General features: G+C 36.5%; 1 protein-coding gene across 3 annotated transcripts in view; it reads right to left on the bottom strand.

Annotated features, from left to right (window-relative positions):
- Positions 1-10,857: 10,857 nt before the first annotated feature.
- The window catches only part of LOC131043546 (ubiquitin-like-conjugating enzyme ATG10), a 49,258-nt gene continuing 44,171 nt past the window's right edge, over positions 10,858-15,944 (bottom strand). For all 3 annotated transcript variants that reach the window (XM_057976760.2, XM_057976762.2, XM_057976759.2), the window contains exons 5-7: positions 11,611-11,710; positions 11,394-11,491; positions 10,858-11,267 (exon numbers count right to left, since the gene is read on the bottom strand). In XM_057976760.2, the coding sequence (XP_057832743.1) occupies positions 10,911-11,267; positions 11,394-11,491; positions 11,611-11,710 (555 nt within the window). In that variant the 3' untranslated portion in view covers positions 10,858-10,910. The remainder of the gene's footprint in view (positions 11,268-11,393; positions 11,492-11,610; positions 11,711-15,944) is intronic.

Below are 15,944 nucleotides of genomic sequence, written 5' to 3'. Positions count from 1 at the left end.
ATTTCATCCTCTCAATTTACACCTGTGGGAAAAGCTAAAAGCTTATGCCAATCCCTAGAGTTGGTGAATTGATCATATCCTTTGGCTTTGATCAAGAAACTTACAAATGCTAGGGCTTGATGAATAGGATTAAACAATTTGTAGTATGATATGTAATGTAGGATCATATATGCACACCAATTAAAACACACATCATGGTAACATATGTGTGCCAATTTACTTCTTCTATGTTGATAAATGAAAAAGGTGGTGAAAAGGTGGTGGAATATGTAAAATATGATTGTGTTTTACAACACCATGAAAAAGCATTTATTTGTTAGATAATGTGTAGAATATAGAGAATAATAGATCATGTGGGCCTAAATCACATATCACGTGCCTTTTTACCATTTTTTCCTATTCCCTAAAACACACCCACGTTATAACCTAAATGGAGAGTTCTTAAACATAAATATGGGGAAAGAAAAAGAGCTAGAGAGTCAAAGAGATAGAGAGAACCAAATAGAGAAAGAGAGACAAAGAGAGAGGGAACAAGGGAGAGAGATAGACACACAAATAAAAAGATGCAAAGACAGGGTGAGTGATAGAGAGAGGTAGCCAGGTTGTAGAGAGCGAAGGAGGGAGCAAGAGAGAGAGGTAGAGAGAGAGTTAGGGAGGAAGGGAGCGAGAGGTAACCTCAATCCTAAACCCTATATCCTCAACCCTATAGCCTCAACCTAAACCCTATACCCTTAACCCTATAACATCAATCTTAAACCCTATACCCTCAACTATATCACCTCAATCCTAAATCCTACACTCCCAATGACCTATATCCACAAGCCTAAATGTTATAACCTCAACCCTTAACTATATACCCTCAACCAGAAACCCTATATCCTAAGTACCCTCAATTGTAAATGCTATACCCAATACCCTCAACCATAAACCCTATACCCTAAAACATATACCTTCAACCCTATACCCTTTACCCTAAACCATATACCCTCAACCCTAGACCCTAAACCTTATACCCTCAACCTTGTACCATTTACCCTCAAACCCTAAAACCTAAAGCATCAACCCTAGTCCCTAAAACCTATACGCTAAACCTTATACCCTATACCATTAAACCTAAACCCCAAACCGTATACCCTCAACCCTAAACTATATACCTCAAACCTAGGCCCTAAAGCCTATATGTTAAACCCTCAACCCTAGACACTCAACCCTAAACCCTATACCCTCAAATCTAAACCATATACCTCATACCATCAACCATAAATCTTATACCCTTGACCTTATACCCAGTACCCTCAAACCTAAACCCTATAGCCCAACCCTCAACCCTTTACCTCATACCCTATGCCTAAAACCCTATGCCCTTGACACTATACCCAATACCCCAAATGTTATACCCTATACCATCAACCCTAGGCCCACAACCCTATACCCTAGGCCCAAAACCCTATACTCCTAGCCCTCAACCCTATTACTTTAAAATCCTAAACCCCAAACACAATATCCTCAACCTAGGCTCTAAACCGTATACCTTAAACTCTAAACCTTATACCCTATACCCTCAACCCTAAACCCTATAGCTCAACCCTAGTCCCTAAAGCCTATACACTAAACCCTCTACCCTACACACAACCCTAAACCATTACCCTCAACCCTAAACCTTATACCTTATACCCTCAACCAACCTTATAGCTTCAACCCTATACCCAATACCCTCAAACCTAAACACTATACCCTACACGTTAAACCCTATATCCTCAATGCTAAACCCTACACTCAAACCCTCGGCCCTAAAGCCTAGACACTAAACTCTCAATCCTATACACTCAAACCTATAGTCTCAACCCTAAACCCTATACCATATACCATCAATTGTAAACAATATACCCTCGAACTTATACCTAATACCTGAAACCCTACCCTCGAACTTATACCCAATACCCTAAACCCTATACACTCAACCCTCAACCCCGAATAATATACCTTATACTATCAACCCTACACCCTCAATCCTAGGCCTTAAACCCTATAACCTCAATCCATAAACCCTCAATTCTTAACCATCCCTTATCAACTATAAACCTCAAAACCGAGACTAAAAACCTAAAAGCCTATACAATAAACCCTAAAAATTAAATTTGATCCCTAAACCCTAAACACTCAACCCTAAACCCTATATGTAAACCCTAAAACTTGAGATTGATAATATATATCAATAAAATTTAAATATTCAAATTTAATACCTAAATCATCAACACTCAATCCTCCATCAACAACCATAAACCCTACACCCTCAATTCTCAACCCTTCATTAGTAATCATGAACCCTAAGCCCTCAACACTCAACCCCCCATAGTCAATCATAAGCCCTCAACCCCAAGCCCTAAACCCTAAAGCCTACACCCTCAACCTTAGTCCTTAAACCCTAAAACATACATCCTCAACCCTAGGCCCTAAACCCATATACCCTCTATTACCTAGGCCTTAAACTCTAAACCTTATACCCTCAACCCTAGGCCCTAAACATTAAACCCTCTACCCTTAACCCTGTGACCTAAACCCTATACCCTTAGATCCCTAGGCCTTAAACCCTAAACCGCATACCCTCAACCATAAACCTTATATACTCAACCCTCAACCCCTATATCGTCAACCCTTGGTTCCCTAAACGATATAACCTAAACCATAAACCTCATCTCTTAATCCTCAACCCCAAACCCTATATCCTTAACCCTAAACCATATACCCTCTCAACCCTAAAGGCTATACTCAACCATCAAGCCTAAACAATATGCCCTCAAACTTAAGCCTTATACTCTTAGCCATCAATCATAAACCCTATACCCTCAACCCCAAACACTATACTATCAACCCTATACCTTATACCCTATACCATCAACCCTAAATGATATACTCTTAACCCTCAAACCTTAACCCTATACCCTCAACCCTAAATGTTATACTCTCACCCCTCAATGCTAAGCACTAAATGCTCTCAACCCTACACCCTATACCCTCAACCCTAAATGTTAACTCTTAATCCTCAACCTTGTACCTTCAACCTAAACTGTTATACTCTCAACCCTCGACCCTATACCCTCAACCCTAATGATATACCCTCAATCATAAACCCTATACCCTCAATCCTAATGCTATACTCTCAACCCTCAAAACTATAGGTCCTCAACCCTCAATCCTAAACCCTCAACCCTATATGTCCTCAACCCTAAATGATATATTCTCAACCCTCAACCCTAGGTCTAGGAGATAAAGGTATAAAGAGGAACCAAGAGAGGGAGGAAGGATGAAGAGAGATGAGGATGGGAATAAGAGATAGAGAGAGGAAGAAGGCACTGAGAGAAAGTGTTTCTCTTCACAGAAACATGAATGCATTAGAGAGAGGGAGAGAAGAGTGAGAGAGGGGGGGGGGGAGATAGAGCATTTTCCTTCATAGAAACACAAGCCTGTTATAATGCCCTTGCAATTCTGTGAACATATTTTTTAAGAGTGCAAAACACAATTTTATTCTCGGCAACACAAGCACATTATAATTTGCTCATGTTATATGATGCTTTGAGAAATTCCAAACCTTAGGTTTGGATTTTCCTTGGGGATCCAACCTAAAGTCTTGGACTAAGTTTTTAATGAATACAAATGTATTTAGAACAAAATTTAGAAAAATGACACAATGTTGAGCATGTTGTCCATGCAATGCAAGGTTTAAAAATAATACGATAACAGTCAACTCTCTCTTATAGCTTCCTAACCATATTATTTTTTTTCATGTTTCAAATATGTTAAGGTTTTGATCTTTAATTTCTTTTGCTATTATCTATATTTTTTGTCAAAAACCTATCTATGCTATTTTTGGTCTCATTTTTTACTCGTTCATTAAAATTTGAAACAAAAAACATTTTAGATGCTAAATTCCATTCTATACACAGTCAAAAAAATATGATTTTCATTTAGTTTCCAAAAAAATTAGGGGGGAGCCTACTCAATTTTATGTTTTTTAGGATGTGTCCACTTTCAAAATTAGTAAAATATCATATATTCATTGAAAAATTAGCAAAAAAAGCGCGCATAAACTACATCGTGATTGCTAATTTTTCACTAAAGGAATCTTTGAAATACTAAAAAAAGATAACATTTTAGGGGGTTAATGTCAAACACTATGTAATATTTTTTTGATAAAAATAGGACCACTTCCTATTTTTGAGCCCATTAATCTCCACCATTTTCAAAAAAGATAGTAGTTTAGAAAGTAGATTTAGGGCACTACACTCTTGTTCTTGTTGCATATTCAAAAAAATTAGTGTAATTATCTCCAATTTCACATCCAAGATCAATCCTTCCTAATTTCATAAAAGAAAAAAAAAATACTTAAGACCCCCTTTTGGTCCCCCATAGTTGTGCACTTACCCCGTGTTTCCCCACCTATAGTTATTCCCAAGCCCTATCATTGAAAAATCTAGTTGCACGTGAATGCAAGAATTGCCAAGCTTCCATGGATATGCCCGCTATTGAGCATCCTCCTCCAATATGACTACCTCCAAATCTTGTCATTCCTCCTCCTCCTCCATGTCCTTGTGGTGTTCCTATAACTCCTACCCCTTGCAATCTTGATGAGCCTCACCCCGAAAGGGTGCATGTTTTCTTGCCTCCTTTGATGAACCCTCCTCTCATTACAAATCTTCCTAATATTCCTCCTTTCTTTGAGCCACTAGATACGCCTAAGACAAAAAAAAATTTGAGTGCTACTCTTGCTTCACTTCTTCCATTCTAGAGGACCCGCCATCAAATATTTCTAGATGTTCTTTGTCTTGCCACTATTGACATCAACATCCCCCACCCACCTCCCAAAAAATTGAGCATTTGCCCCTCCATCATACCAAAAATAAATGTTAAACCTACATTTCTGCCATCTCCAAACCATTCTTCATTAGTTCTTTGCACAAAAGAGGTTCAAACATCTTCTTCTCCTATTCCTACTCCCATTCAGGAGATCAATAGTGATAGTCCTATTGTTATATATTCTGATAGTGAATCAACAACCACCCCACTTGAGGAGGATTTGTTTGAATCCTTCATGGATATTTAGACACTATCTTCAATCTTAACAAGATCGTTGATACTTGCCTAACAAGATGTTCAAGAATATGTTGTGCTTATGGCTACTTCCTAAGTTATTATTGTAGTTGAAATGCCTAGTTAATTCTAGCAGTACTTCCTTTATAGGCTTGGCATCCCTTCCTTCTAATCAAGATTGGGAGATTGATGATCTATTTGGGAATGATCCTCGAATAAATACCTTCATATTTGACATAGAGGTTTGCTTGTTAGTTTTGTAGTCCCTCGTACTTGCTTGTTTATGTTTGTTAATCTCTTCTATAGAACCCACGATAGTCTTGTAGGTGCATGGATACTAAATAGATGAAATGTTGTAAATTTCTCTATTTGTATCATGATTCTTCTATTTTTTGTACTTTGCATCTGTTACTTTTTGGAATAATGCAAAGCATCAAGGCATTTAGGCCTCTTCCATGTTCACCCAAAAATTTTGCTTGTTTTTGTGTGTCTTTCCTCCTTTGTACTTGTACATCCACTAGCCTTGGGGCAAGGCAACTTTACATTTTTTCCTTCTAATGATATACAGGATACTCATATATTTATACCAACCCTAGGTTCGTGGATCCCTCAATGTATGTTTTAGCAAAGAATGTTGTATGTTTTATGTGGCATCCATAAATTGTATGATGTCATTCAATGAGCACAATGTTATGTGTTTCATGACATAACATCATTGTTGATGCTTCAATCAATATTTATTTCTCTCCTTAAAATAACTTGCATTCATGAATCATGCAATTAGTTTAAGGGGGGCTCTCACAATGCACACACTCTAGTTTCTTAATTTTTAAACCAGCAATAATCTTTATACTCTTTGCAGCTTGATAGCATAAGAACAGCCTAGTATAATACAACTTGCTACTATTTGGGTCCTCATATGTCCTACCTTTTTTATTGCTATTCTACATCACAACTTGTAGTAACCATGGTAAATCAAAAACATTGTGTTCATTCTAACATAATGTAGCTTGCTACCCATACCTCTTTAATAGGCCTCGGTGGTAATCAACAACCTTGTTTGCAGATTTTAGGAGCAAAGTTCCAGTTTGTGTGTGTGTGTGTGTGCGCGCGCGTGTGTGTGTGTGTGTTTTGGTTGTGTTTTCTCATGTGTAATATATTTTTCAGCTAACATGTTTGGTTGTAAAGTTGTTGCATAATGTTTTCATAGTTTGTGCAAGATATCTTGGTTGTCTTGTAGGTCTTCTTCCCAGGGGCATATCTACCTAGTTTGAACATTGTGTGTGTGTGTGTGTGTGTGTGTGTGTGTGTGTGTGTGTGTGTGTGTGTTTTGGTTGTGTTTTCTCATGTGTAATATTGTGTATTGTGTGTGTGTGTGTGTGTGTGTGTGTGTGTGTGTCTGTGTGTGTGTGTGTGTGTGTGTGTGTTTTGGTTGTGTTTTCTCATGTGTAATATATTTTTCAGCTAACATGTTTGGTTGTAAAGTTGTTGCATAATGTTTTCATAGTTTGTGCAAGATATCTTGGTTGTCTTGTAGATCTTCTTCCCAGGGGCATATCTACTTAGTTTGAACATTTTGTATCCTCTAGAGTAATGATTTTTATTTTGTACTTAGTGTGCTTATCTAACATAGTTCATATACATTCTTAAGATTGTGTGTGTGTGTGCGTGTGTGTGTGTGTGTGTGTGTGTGTGTGTGTGTGTGTGTGTGTGTGTGTGTGTGTGTGTGTGTTGGTTGTGTGTGTGTGTGTGTGTGTGTGTGTTGGTTGTGTTTTCTCATGTGTAATATATTTTTCAGCTAACATGTTTGGTTGTAAAGTTGTTGCATAATGTTTTTAAATGTTTCCATATCTACCTAGTTTGAACATTGTGGGTGTGTGTGTGTGTGTGTGTGTGTGTGTTGGTTGTGTTTTCTCATATGTAATATCTTTTTCAACTAACATGTTTGGTTGTAAAGTTGTTGCATAATGTTTTCAAAGTTTGTGCAAGATATCTTGGTTGTCTTGTAGGTCTTCTTCCCAGGGGCATATCTACCTAGTTTGAACATTTTGTTGTGTGTTGGTTGTGTTTTCTCATGTGTAATATCTTTTTCAGCTAACATGTTTGGTTGTAAATTTGTTGCATGATGTTTTCATAGTTTGTGCAAGATATCTCGATTGTCTTGTAGGTCTTCTTCCCAGGGGCATATCTACCTAGTTTGAACATTTTGCATCCTCCAGAGTAATGATTTTTATTTTGTACTTAGTGTGCTTATCTAGCATAGTTCATATACATTCTTAAGATTGTGTTTGTGTGTGTGTGTGTGTGTGTGTGTTTTGGTTGTGTTTTCTCATGTGTAATATATTTTTCAGCTAGCATGTTTGGTTGTAAAGTTGTTGCATAATGTTTTCATAGTTTGTGTAAGGTATCTTGGTTGTCTTGTAGGTCTTCTTCCCAGGGGCATGTGTGTGTGTGTGTGTTTTGGTTGTGTTTTCTCATGTGTAATATATTTTTCAGCTAACATGTTTGGTTGTAAAGTTGTTGCATAATGTTTTCATAGTTTGTGCAAGATATCTTGGTTGTCTTGTAGGTCTTCTTCCCAGGGGCATATCTACCTAGTTTGAACATTTTGCATCCTCTAGAGTAATGATTTTTATTTTGTACTTAGTGTGATTATCTAGCATGGTTCATATACATTCTTAAAGATTGTGTGATTGTGTGTGTGTGTGTGTGTGTGTGTGTGTGTGTGTGTGTGTGTGTGTGTGTGTGTGTGTGTGTGTGTGTGTGTGTGTGTGAATGTTTTGGTTGTGTTTTCTCATGTGTAATATATCTTTCAGCTAACATGTTTGGTTGTAAAGTTGTTGTCTTGTAGGTCTTCTTCCCAGGGGCATATCTACCTAGTTTGAACATTTTGCATCCTCTAGAGTAATGATTTTTATTTTGTACTTAGTGTGCTTATTTAGCATAGTTCATATACATTCTTAAGTGGAAGCAAAATTTAGTGTCAAAAATTACATACCCTTGTAATTTCACACTACATCATGTTCTCTCTGTAGAACTATGCTTTAGAAAATTTTAATTACAATATGCTAACACTTGAACTTGATAATTCTAGCAATTTATGACATCCATGAATTCCTAAGTTCAAATTTTTGAACAAAAATGCTATGCGTGGACATCTACACAATGCGATACCATCTTGCAAAAATTTATAGTTTTAATAGCCATTGAAGTGTTTGTTATCTTCATGCAAATAATCCAAAAGTGATTTTTTTTACATGCAATCATGTTGAACAAAATGCTCTCGATTTGTCATTTTGAAAGAAAAAAAAGTTGATTTTTGGTTTTCAAATGCTTGGCTCTGCAACTATTGAAAAATTTCTATCATTTTCACTATATCTAGCAATCTTTTTCTCCTATGCATGCTATTGTCTTGAAGCTCTTTGATTATCACCTTCGTGGGATTGTGAAGAAGAACAATATCAAAGCAACATCTCTCTTTTCTTAGCTTTCAAGTGATTTTGTTCCATTTTGTTGCTTCCTTCCTTTTTTTTCATTGTTCTACAATTACATTTGAAGATTTTGTGTTAGCAGTGTAATTAATTCTCAATAGCAAGCAATGAAGTATTCCATATTTTAAACTTGTAATTTGTTGTTCAGCTATTTATTTCATTTGTAATAAGTATGATCTAACTTTTTTTTAACAGATGATTCATCTCATCTGAGTGTGGGATATAAAATTTACTCTTGGGGAACCTATGCATTCCTCCATAAGAGTTAAATTTTATACACTACAAATGCAAGATCTATTGGTTATCCCAAGAAATGTCACAATATCAAACTTACCTTGGGGAACAACCTTTAAACTAGCGCTATGTTTATCATTCCTATTGAATGCAACTATAGTTATGGGAATCCAATGGCTCATACCAAAGCACACCATCAAGATGAATGTCCAAGAACTCTTCATGCACTTTTATTCCAAAAAAAAAAATTTAAAACGAATTAAAGAGATTTTCATGCAGAGGATCCAAAATATGTGAACTCTAATCAAATGGAAAAGTTGCTCAAAAAAGGTTAAATAAGTTCTGAGAAAATGTTATTTTCTCTAGACTCCACAACCACCACCAAGAATTCACGGTAGAATATAGCATTCAACATCAAAAACAACTATTTTATGGTCTCAAGGAAAACTTGTCTAGGGCATGAAACAAAATGAAATAGAAAGCTAGCCAACATTCTGTGAAAGGAATTTTTAAGCATGAGATTGGGTTTTCTAATGTCTCAACCAAATAAGCAAAGGCTCATGAAACAACAAAATAAGGATGACAAGACCTCACCCAAGTATCGTGTTCCTTATCAAAATTTTCATAAGATTGTCAATGTAGCATACAAGCGGGAAATGCTTCCAACAACAAAAACAAATACAATTTATAATGTCTTGTTTTAAGAATGTTATTTGACAACGGAATCCAACACATAGCATTACCTATGCTCAATGAAGAGGAACGAAGCATCTTAGGTACTAAAGAATCTCCATACACACCATGAAGCAAATAAGTTAAACACATTACTTCATCCAATGAAAGAAACTGCTCAATGAAGATGCCATGTGGAAAATGAAGCTTTAATGCACAAGAAACCACAATTGATCCATGTTGACAACAATGCTTGTTTCAAGGGGGGAGCAGGCCATGCCCATAACCCATTGAAAGTATTGGGATATTTGACAACCATGGCTCACATACTTGTCTTAGTTATTTATTGGTACCTAAGTATGTTTGTTGTAACTTAGGCCAGGCTCATTAGGATTATGGCATTAATATTGTCCAATGGTGCCTATATAAAGAAAGTGGTAGGTAGCTGTTAAGGATCATATATGATGTTTTGTTCTTATTGTAAGACTTTTAGCAGTTGCCCCTTCAAAGTGGCTTCTTCTAATCAAATTTTTACATCTGTTCTCTCTTATAGTCTTCTCAACTGCTAAGTAATTTTATTAAATGCCGTGGGTATTATATGCAGCAGGTGCTAAGTGGACTATTCATGGTTCAAAGAGTTGTGTACCACTATTCATGATATATCAAGTCAGGCTGCAACTGAATTCCAATAAATCATCACATAATTTATTAATTTTTTCCTTAAATTTGGGATTGTTTTGTTCATTTTAAATTCCCACATTTCAAGACCCTTTTCTGGGCACACCTGAGGAGAATAATATCAAAATTCTAACCCTTGTACAAACAAAAGAAAAAGTCCATATAAAGAATCACTGCAAATTGAACCAAACAGTAAATGAAATTAATTATTCCAAACACTTCTAGAAATATGTTTGTTAGTAAAATAAATAACCCCCGTGATACTATTAGGATCAGTTTCTTCCCAGTTTTCCCAAAATAGAAATCATTGAAAACAAAAAGTACGTGTACCTAGAATATCAAAAGGCAAGTATCATGAGATGTCAGCATGATATGGTAGTAATTGACATACACTTGTCTACTAAAATAGCGTTCATCCAGAACATGTTGTGTCAAACCTCTGATTTTTTTACGTACTTGACTCTTCAGGCGATAGGCTAAGCCCTTTTTTTATCTTAAATAAGCCAAAACAAATATATATTGTCTACAAATTAATAACATCCTTCGGATTTGATGTTATCAAAAGTAAATTGCTTTCATTGCATTTGCAAATTTCCAAACCTTATCAAAGAGTCAACAACATAGGCAGCCTACTAGGCAAATTATTAGTCTTATCTAATATTTTGCAATATTAAAAGCTCAAATACAGAAAGCAGAAAGATGAACTAGACATGCATTTATGATTATTAAACCAGTCATACATCCTGCCTAGGAAGGCAACTTTACTATTTCGAATGGAACCCTTAGCCCAACCACTTGACCAACTACAGACAGCCAGGCAATAAGGTATTGAGAAATAATCTCTGTCCTTGAGGTATTACATGTGGTTGACTCAATGTTACTTTTGCTAAAATTGTTGCCACCACTGATGATTTCTTCCATGGTAGGGGAGTTCTGTCCATTGTCTTCTTTCAACAAACAACTCTCGCTTTGTGTTAGATCCTGTTCAACTATTGTAGTTGGTTTGACATTTGAGGATGTTCTGCTTGAGAAAAGAAAGCCCATCCACTTGCTAGTTCCACAAGGGTGAAGTGCATACCATGGTCGGTTTAAATAGGGATGCTCCTGTCATGGCAACAATGGTTTAATACAATTCAATATATGCATACACATACAGAAAATGAAAAACATATCTAAGCAACTGCAATACAAAATCATTGGGATTTCCTTCAAGAAAATGTTTGTATACACCTCTTGTGTAAGAAATGTCCATTTTGAATCCTCAAGTAGTTGACAAGAATGTGATGGAAGATCCTTCTTAATCTCTTCCAACTCGAGCGGTCTCCCATCTAAATGCATGATATGTACAAAATTATGCTTCAATCAAATCTTTATAATTTATTCTGCTTTCATAATTCTGAACAGAAAAAAGCAAATTGACACAAAATCAAGAAGTGCAACTGCATACCAATACTGTGACCATGAAAAAGAAGCATGGGAACTTTATAAGAATGGTTGTAGACAATATGAAAGGTGTAGAGATGGGATTCACAGTGATGACTATTGACCTGAAACCAAAAACATAGTACCAACCAAAAAATTAGAACCACAACTACAGAAAGTTTTGCCCTGCTCATGAAATAGTACACATCACTAAAGTTATTTCTTTTGGCAGTGGAATTTCTTGAGCATTCATATCTACAAACTCCAAACTATTCCCAACTTAATAATCAACAAATTCTTGAGACTCGTTAGGGAATGAGTTTCAAAATAAATGAGCTCATATTGTGTAGATGTAAAATGGTGGCAAATAAGATAATCAAAATCAGAGGATTTATTCAACTTATCCTACGGTTTAATATTCTTGATAGAAACTAGTTCCTGTTTTAGTTCAGTTCTGACACGTAACCTCAATAATTGTGCAACTAGATTTTAGTTAGACAATCATCCTTTGAAGCTGATAGAATCTAATGTTTACCTTAAATCCCAAGATTTTCAAGCTTGTAGTTTAATCATCTTTCTGCATATAGATGCTGCGTTTGTACAATATATCATTTGTAATGAGCCATTGATCCCAAACTGACTCTTGGTTAGTATGTATGTCCAAAAACATTTCAGAGCCCTGTTTATAAGACTCACTCTCTTCCCTGTATCACTTTGGTACTTCGACCAATGAATGTTATGAAGCTAATTGCTTCTGCAGACTTGCCTAATTTTTGCAGATGAACTCTGGAAAGAATTTCTCTTTATTATGTCTATTAAAGAAACCATGAAATTGACCTAAAAGGACCTCACTGGACCTGAAGAGGTCATAGTAAGCTGGAAAAGTCCTTTATTGCTCCAGAATCTGTTGCACTTGTAGCCTAGATTGCTTCAACATGCAACTTGAGTCCTCACTATTGCAAACTGAAATCTGATTTGGTAGTTCTCAGATTTCTTAATTTTTGTTTTCAGTACCATAATGAATCATATATAAGTAGGCCTCTAAAGAGTTTCCACAAAAATTTACATGTGTTTTAGCTTAGTACCAGTCTTATGAGAAGTAGAGTTGTGAATTTGTTGTAAGATCATTTGAAAAATACTTCCCATTGGTTATCCCTGACCTTGTAGCATAACAAAACCCTAAAACTGAATGTCAAGACTGATCCCTGAAAAGAATATTGGGTATATTGTGGTAAGTAGAAAATTTAGCACTCAATCTCAAAAGATAGATCAGAGTGAAAGAAAACAATGTGCATAAGCCTATTGAGTTTCTGTAAACCGACAAACCTCAAACTAAACTGTGACTCCAAAGGCCTTTTCAAAAAACCTAAGATTCCTTGTAATATGGTGATTTGATTACGTGAGGCTGTTGAGGAAGATAGTATGTTCAGCAAATCAAAGAGGCAAACCTACTATAGATTATATTCTAATACTATAAGAAAGTCGTGAATCATTTGTTCATACCCTTGCACCAACCTTGTCGTTATTTTTATGATGAAAGGACCTTTAAAATTTCAAGGCATAAAATTCCATGCTAGATCGATTTCTATAAGGTAAAGAAATCCTTTAGTGAGGCATTTTTTTTTAAATTATTGCAACACTCCTATGCAGAAAAGAGGGCATTGTAATAAGTTTAAGATACACTTGGACCCATATGCTTATTGTCATGCCTTTAACCCATCAATTGTATTGGTACATGCGTAGCTGACTTGTGGCTAGCATAACCCTTATTAAGTCATATAATCATTTATATAGCCTTATATAGATAGTTTGTGATGCAACAGAGGGTGGAAACTGCCTCTCTCTCACCATTCACCTACCCTTCTCATAGGGTCTTATGTCTAACAGACAACTGTAAACTTCCTAACCTAGCACATGAAGATGCTAGGTTCAGTTTTAAAGAGTAACAAACCCCTCCAACCTTTGTTGCAGAACCTAATTCTACCATTAAAACTACCCTAACTTTACCCATTCCACCTGGTCTTATCTAACAGCAAGGTGGAATGGTAATCATTTACATGTTAGACTCTCAACCTCACACACCACTCAGGTTCAAACACTTCCTGTCGCAGAAATGACAGGGACTCCTATCTTCCTTACCACCTGAACTTCAAACAAATGCAAGAACAGATCAATTCATAACATCACTACCAGAAGATGAAATACTCCTACTGAACGAGACCCTACAATCGAGCAAATAAGAACAGAAAGAAAATTCAGAAAACACCCGAAATGAGCAGCAGAAAATGAAAAGACTTTATTCCTTCTTCCTTCCAATCTTTCAACAGCGAAAAAGTAACAATTAGCAACAACCCTTGCCTCATAGTTTTCGAGGCCTATAAAAACTTCAGATTCCGGACACCAACAGTCATACTATGACTGTTGATGTTCCAATTACAACCGATAGAGCATCTTTGTATTCCAAAACAGACCCTACAAGAAAGCATTATTAAGGAAATACAAAACGGTCACCATTGACCTTTATTCAAACCAAAATCAAAACCCTAAAACTCTTACGACACACTTAAACCAAAATGAAGTTAAGTCGGTGCTCCTACACCATACACCCAGAGAGGAAAAAATTTCATCCTCCTGATGAAATGAGGTCTTCAACTTTTACTCCATGCTGATTAATGTCTGCTTCAGACATCCAAGTTGCATCCTCATTTGGTAAACCAAGCCATTTGACCAAGTACTCTTTATACTCCTTCCTTCTTGTTCTCTTCACCACCTTGGAATCTAAGATAGCTTCAAGTTGCACCAATTGATTAGGTGGAAGATCTTTAATCCAATCCACTTCAGCATCCTCGGGTTCACCTACTTCCTGACCTGCAACAGCAGATCCCTTAAAAGGGTATAAATCAGCCACATTAAAGATTGGTGAGATGGCAACTCCTTGTGGGAGTTCAATCTCATATGCAATGTGACCGAACTTGTGTACAATCCTGCAAGGACCAATTTTTTTCATCATCAACTTGCTGTATTTGCCTTTGGGAAGCCTTTCTTTTCTGAGATAAGCAAACACCATATCCCCAACCTTGTATTGGACATCTTTCTTTCTCAAATCTGCACTCTCCTTATACTTTCCCACACTCTTCTTTAAAGTTTCTCTGACCTGCTCATGGATATCTTTCATGGTTACATCAAAATCTTTAGCTTGTGCACTTCTTTTGTTCAATTCACTTATGTCTCTCAGCTCATAGGCTCCCCTTGGATGCATTCCATAAACAACCTCAAATGGACTTTTACCAATACTACGGTTGACTGAGTCATTGTAGGCATATTCAGCCTGTGACAAGATCAAATCCCAAGCCTCCTTATGTTCTTTTGTCAGACATCTCAATAAATTGCCCAAAGATCTATTCACAACCTCAGTTTGCCCATCTGTTTGAGGATGGTAAGTAGAGCTGAAGGTTAAATTAGTTCCTAGCTTCCTCCACAAGGTTCTCCAAAAATGACCAATGAACTTGGGATCTCTGTCTGATACTATAGACAATGGCAAACCATGAATTCTTACTATCTCTCTAAAGAACAAATGTGCAATATGAGAAGCATCATTAGTTGTCTTACATGCAATGAAATGTGCCATCTTACTAAATCTGTCCACTACTACACAAGCACTATCAAACCCCCTTGAAGTCCTTGGTAGTCCCAACACAAAATCCATACTTATTGACTCCCATGGTCTGCATGGTATGGGTAAAGGTTGATACAAACCGGCATTGGAACTTGAGCCCTTAGCCCTTTGACATATCATAAAACTATCAACAAACTTCTCCACATCCAAGTGCATCTTTGGCCAATAGTAAAACCTCTTGACCTATTCCAAATTTTTATCACAGCCAAAATGTCCTAAAGTACCACAGTGTTTTTCCTTCACCAAGTTCTCCCTCATTGAGCATTTAGGCACACACAACTGGGCCCCCTTGAAGAGTAACCCATCTTGTATTACAAAATCCTCAGTCTTTATGAAATGAACCTAGAAATTGTTGGCATACTTCAAAAGTGTCACCGAAATCTGCATCAGTAGCATACATACCTCTAAAACTGTCTATTCCCACACTTTGGAGCTGCACTTCTTGTACTAGTCCTGCTCTCCTACTCAATGCATCAGCTACTTTGTTGGCTTGTCTTTTTTTATGTTTGATGGTGAATGTATAGGCCTAGAGATATTCTACCAATTTCATGTGTTTATGACTTAGTTTCTCTTGGCTATTAAGAAAACTCAAAGCATGATTATCAGTGAATACTACAAACTCCTTAGGTAGAATGCAATGTCTCCATTTTTTAAGTGCTTGGACCATGGCATAAAGCTCCAAA

The sequence above is a fragment of the Cryptomeria japonica genome, chromosome 2 (assembly GCF_030272615.1).
Source record: "Cryptomeria japonica chromosome 2, Sugi_1.0, whole genome shotgun sequence".
NCBI classification, from domain to species: Eukaryota; Viridiplantae; Streptophyta; class Pinopsida; order Cupressales; family Cupressaceae; genus Cryptomeria; species Cryptomeria japonica.
Note: the sequence above shows the minus strand (reverse complement) of the source record. Positions and strands in the feature narration are given on the sequence as shown.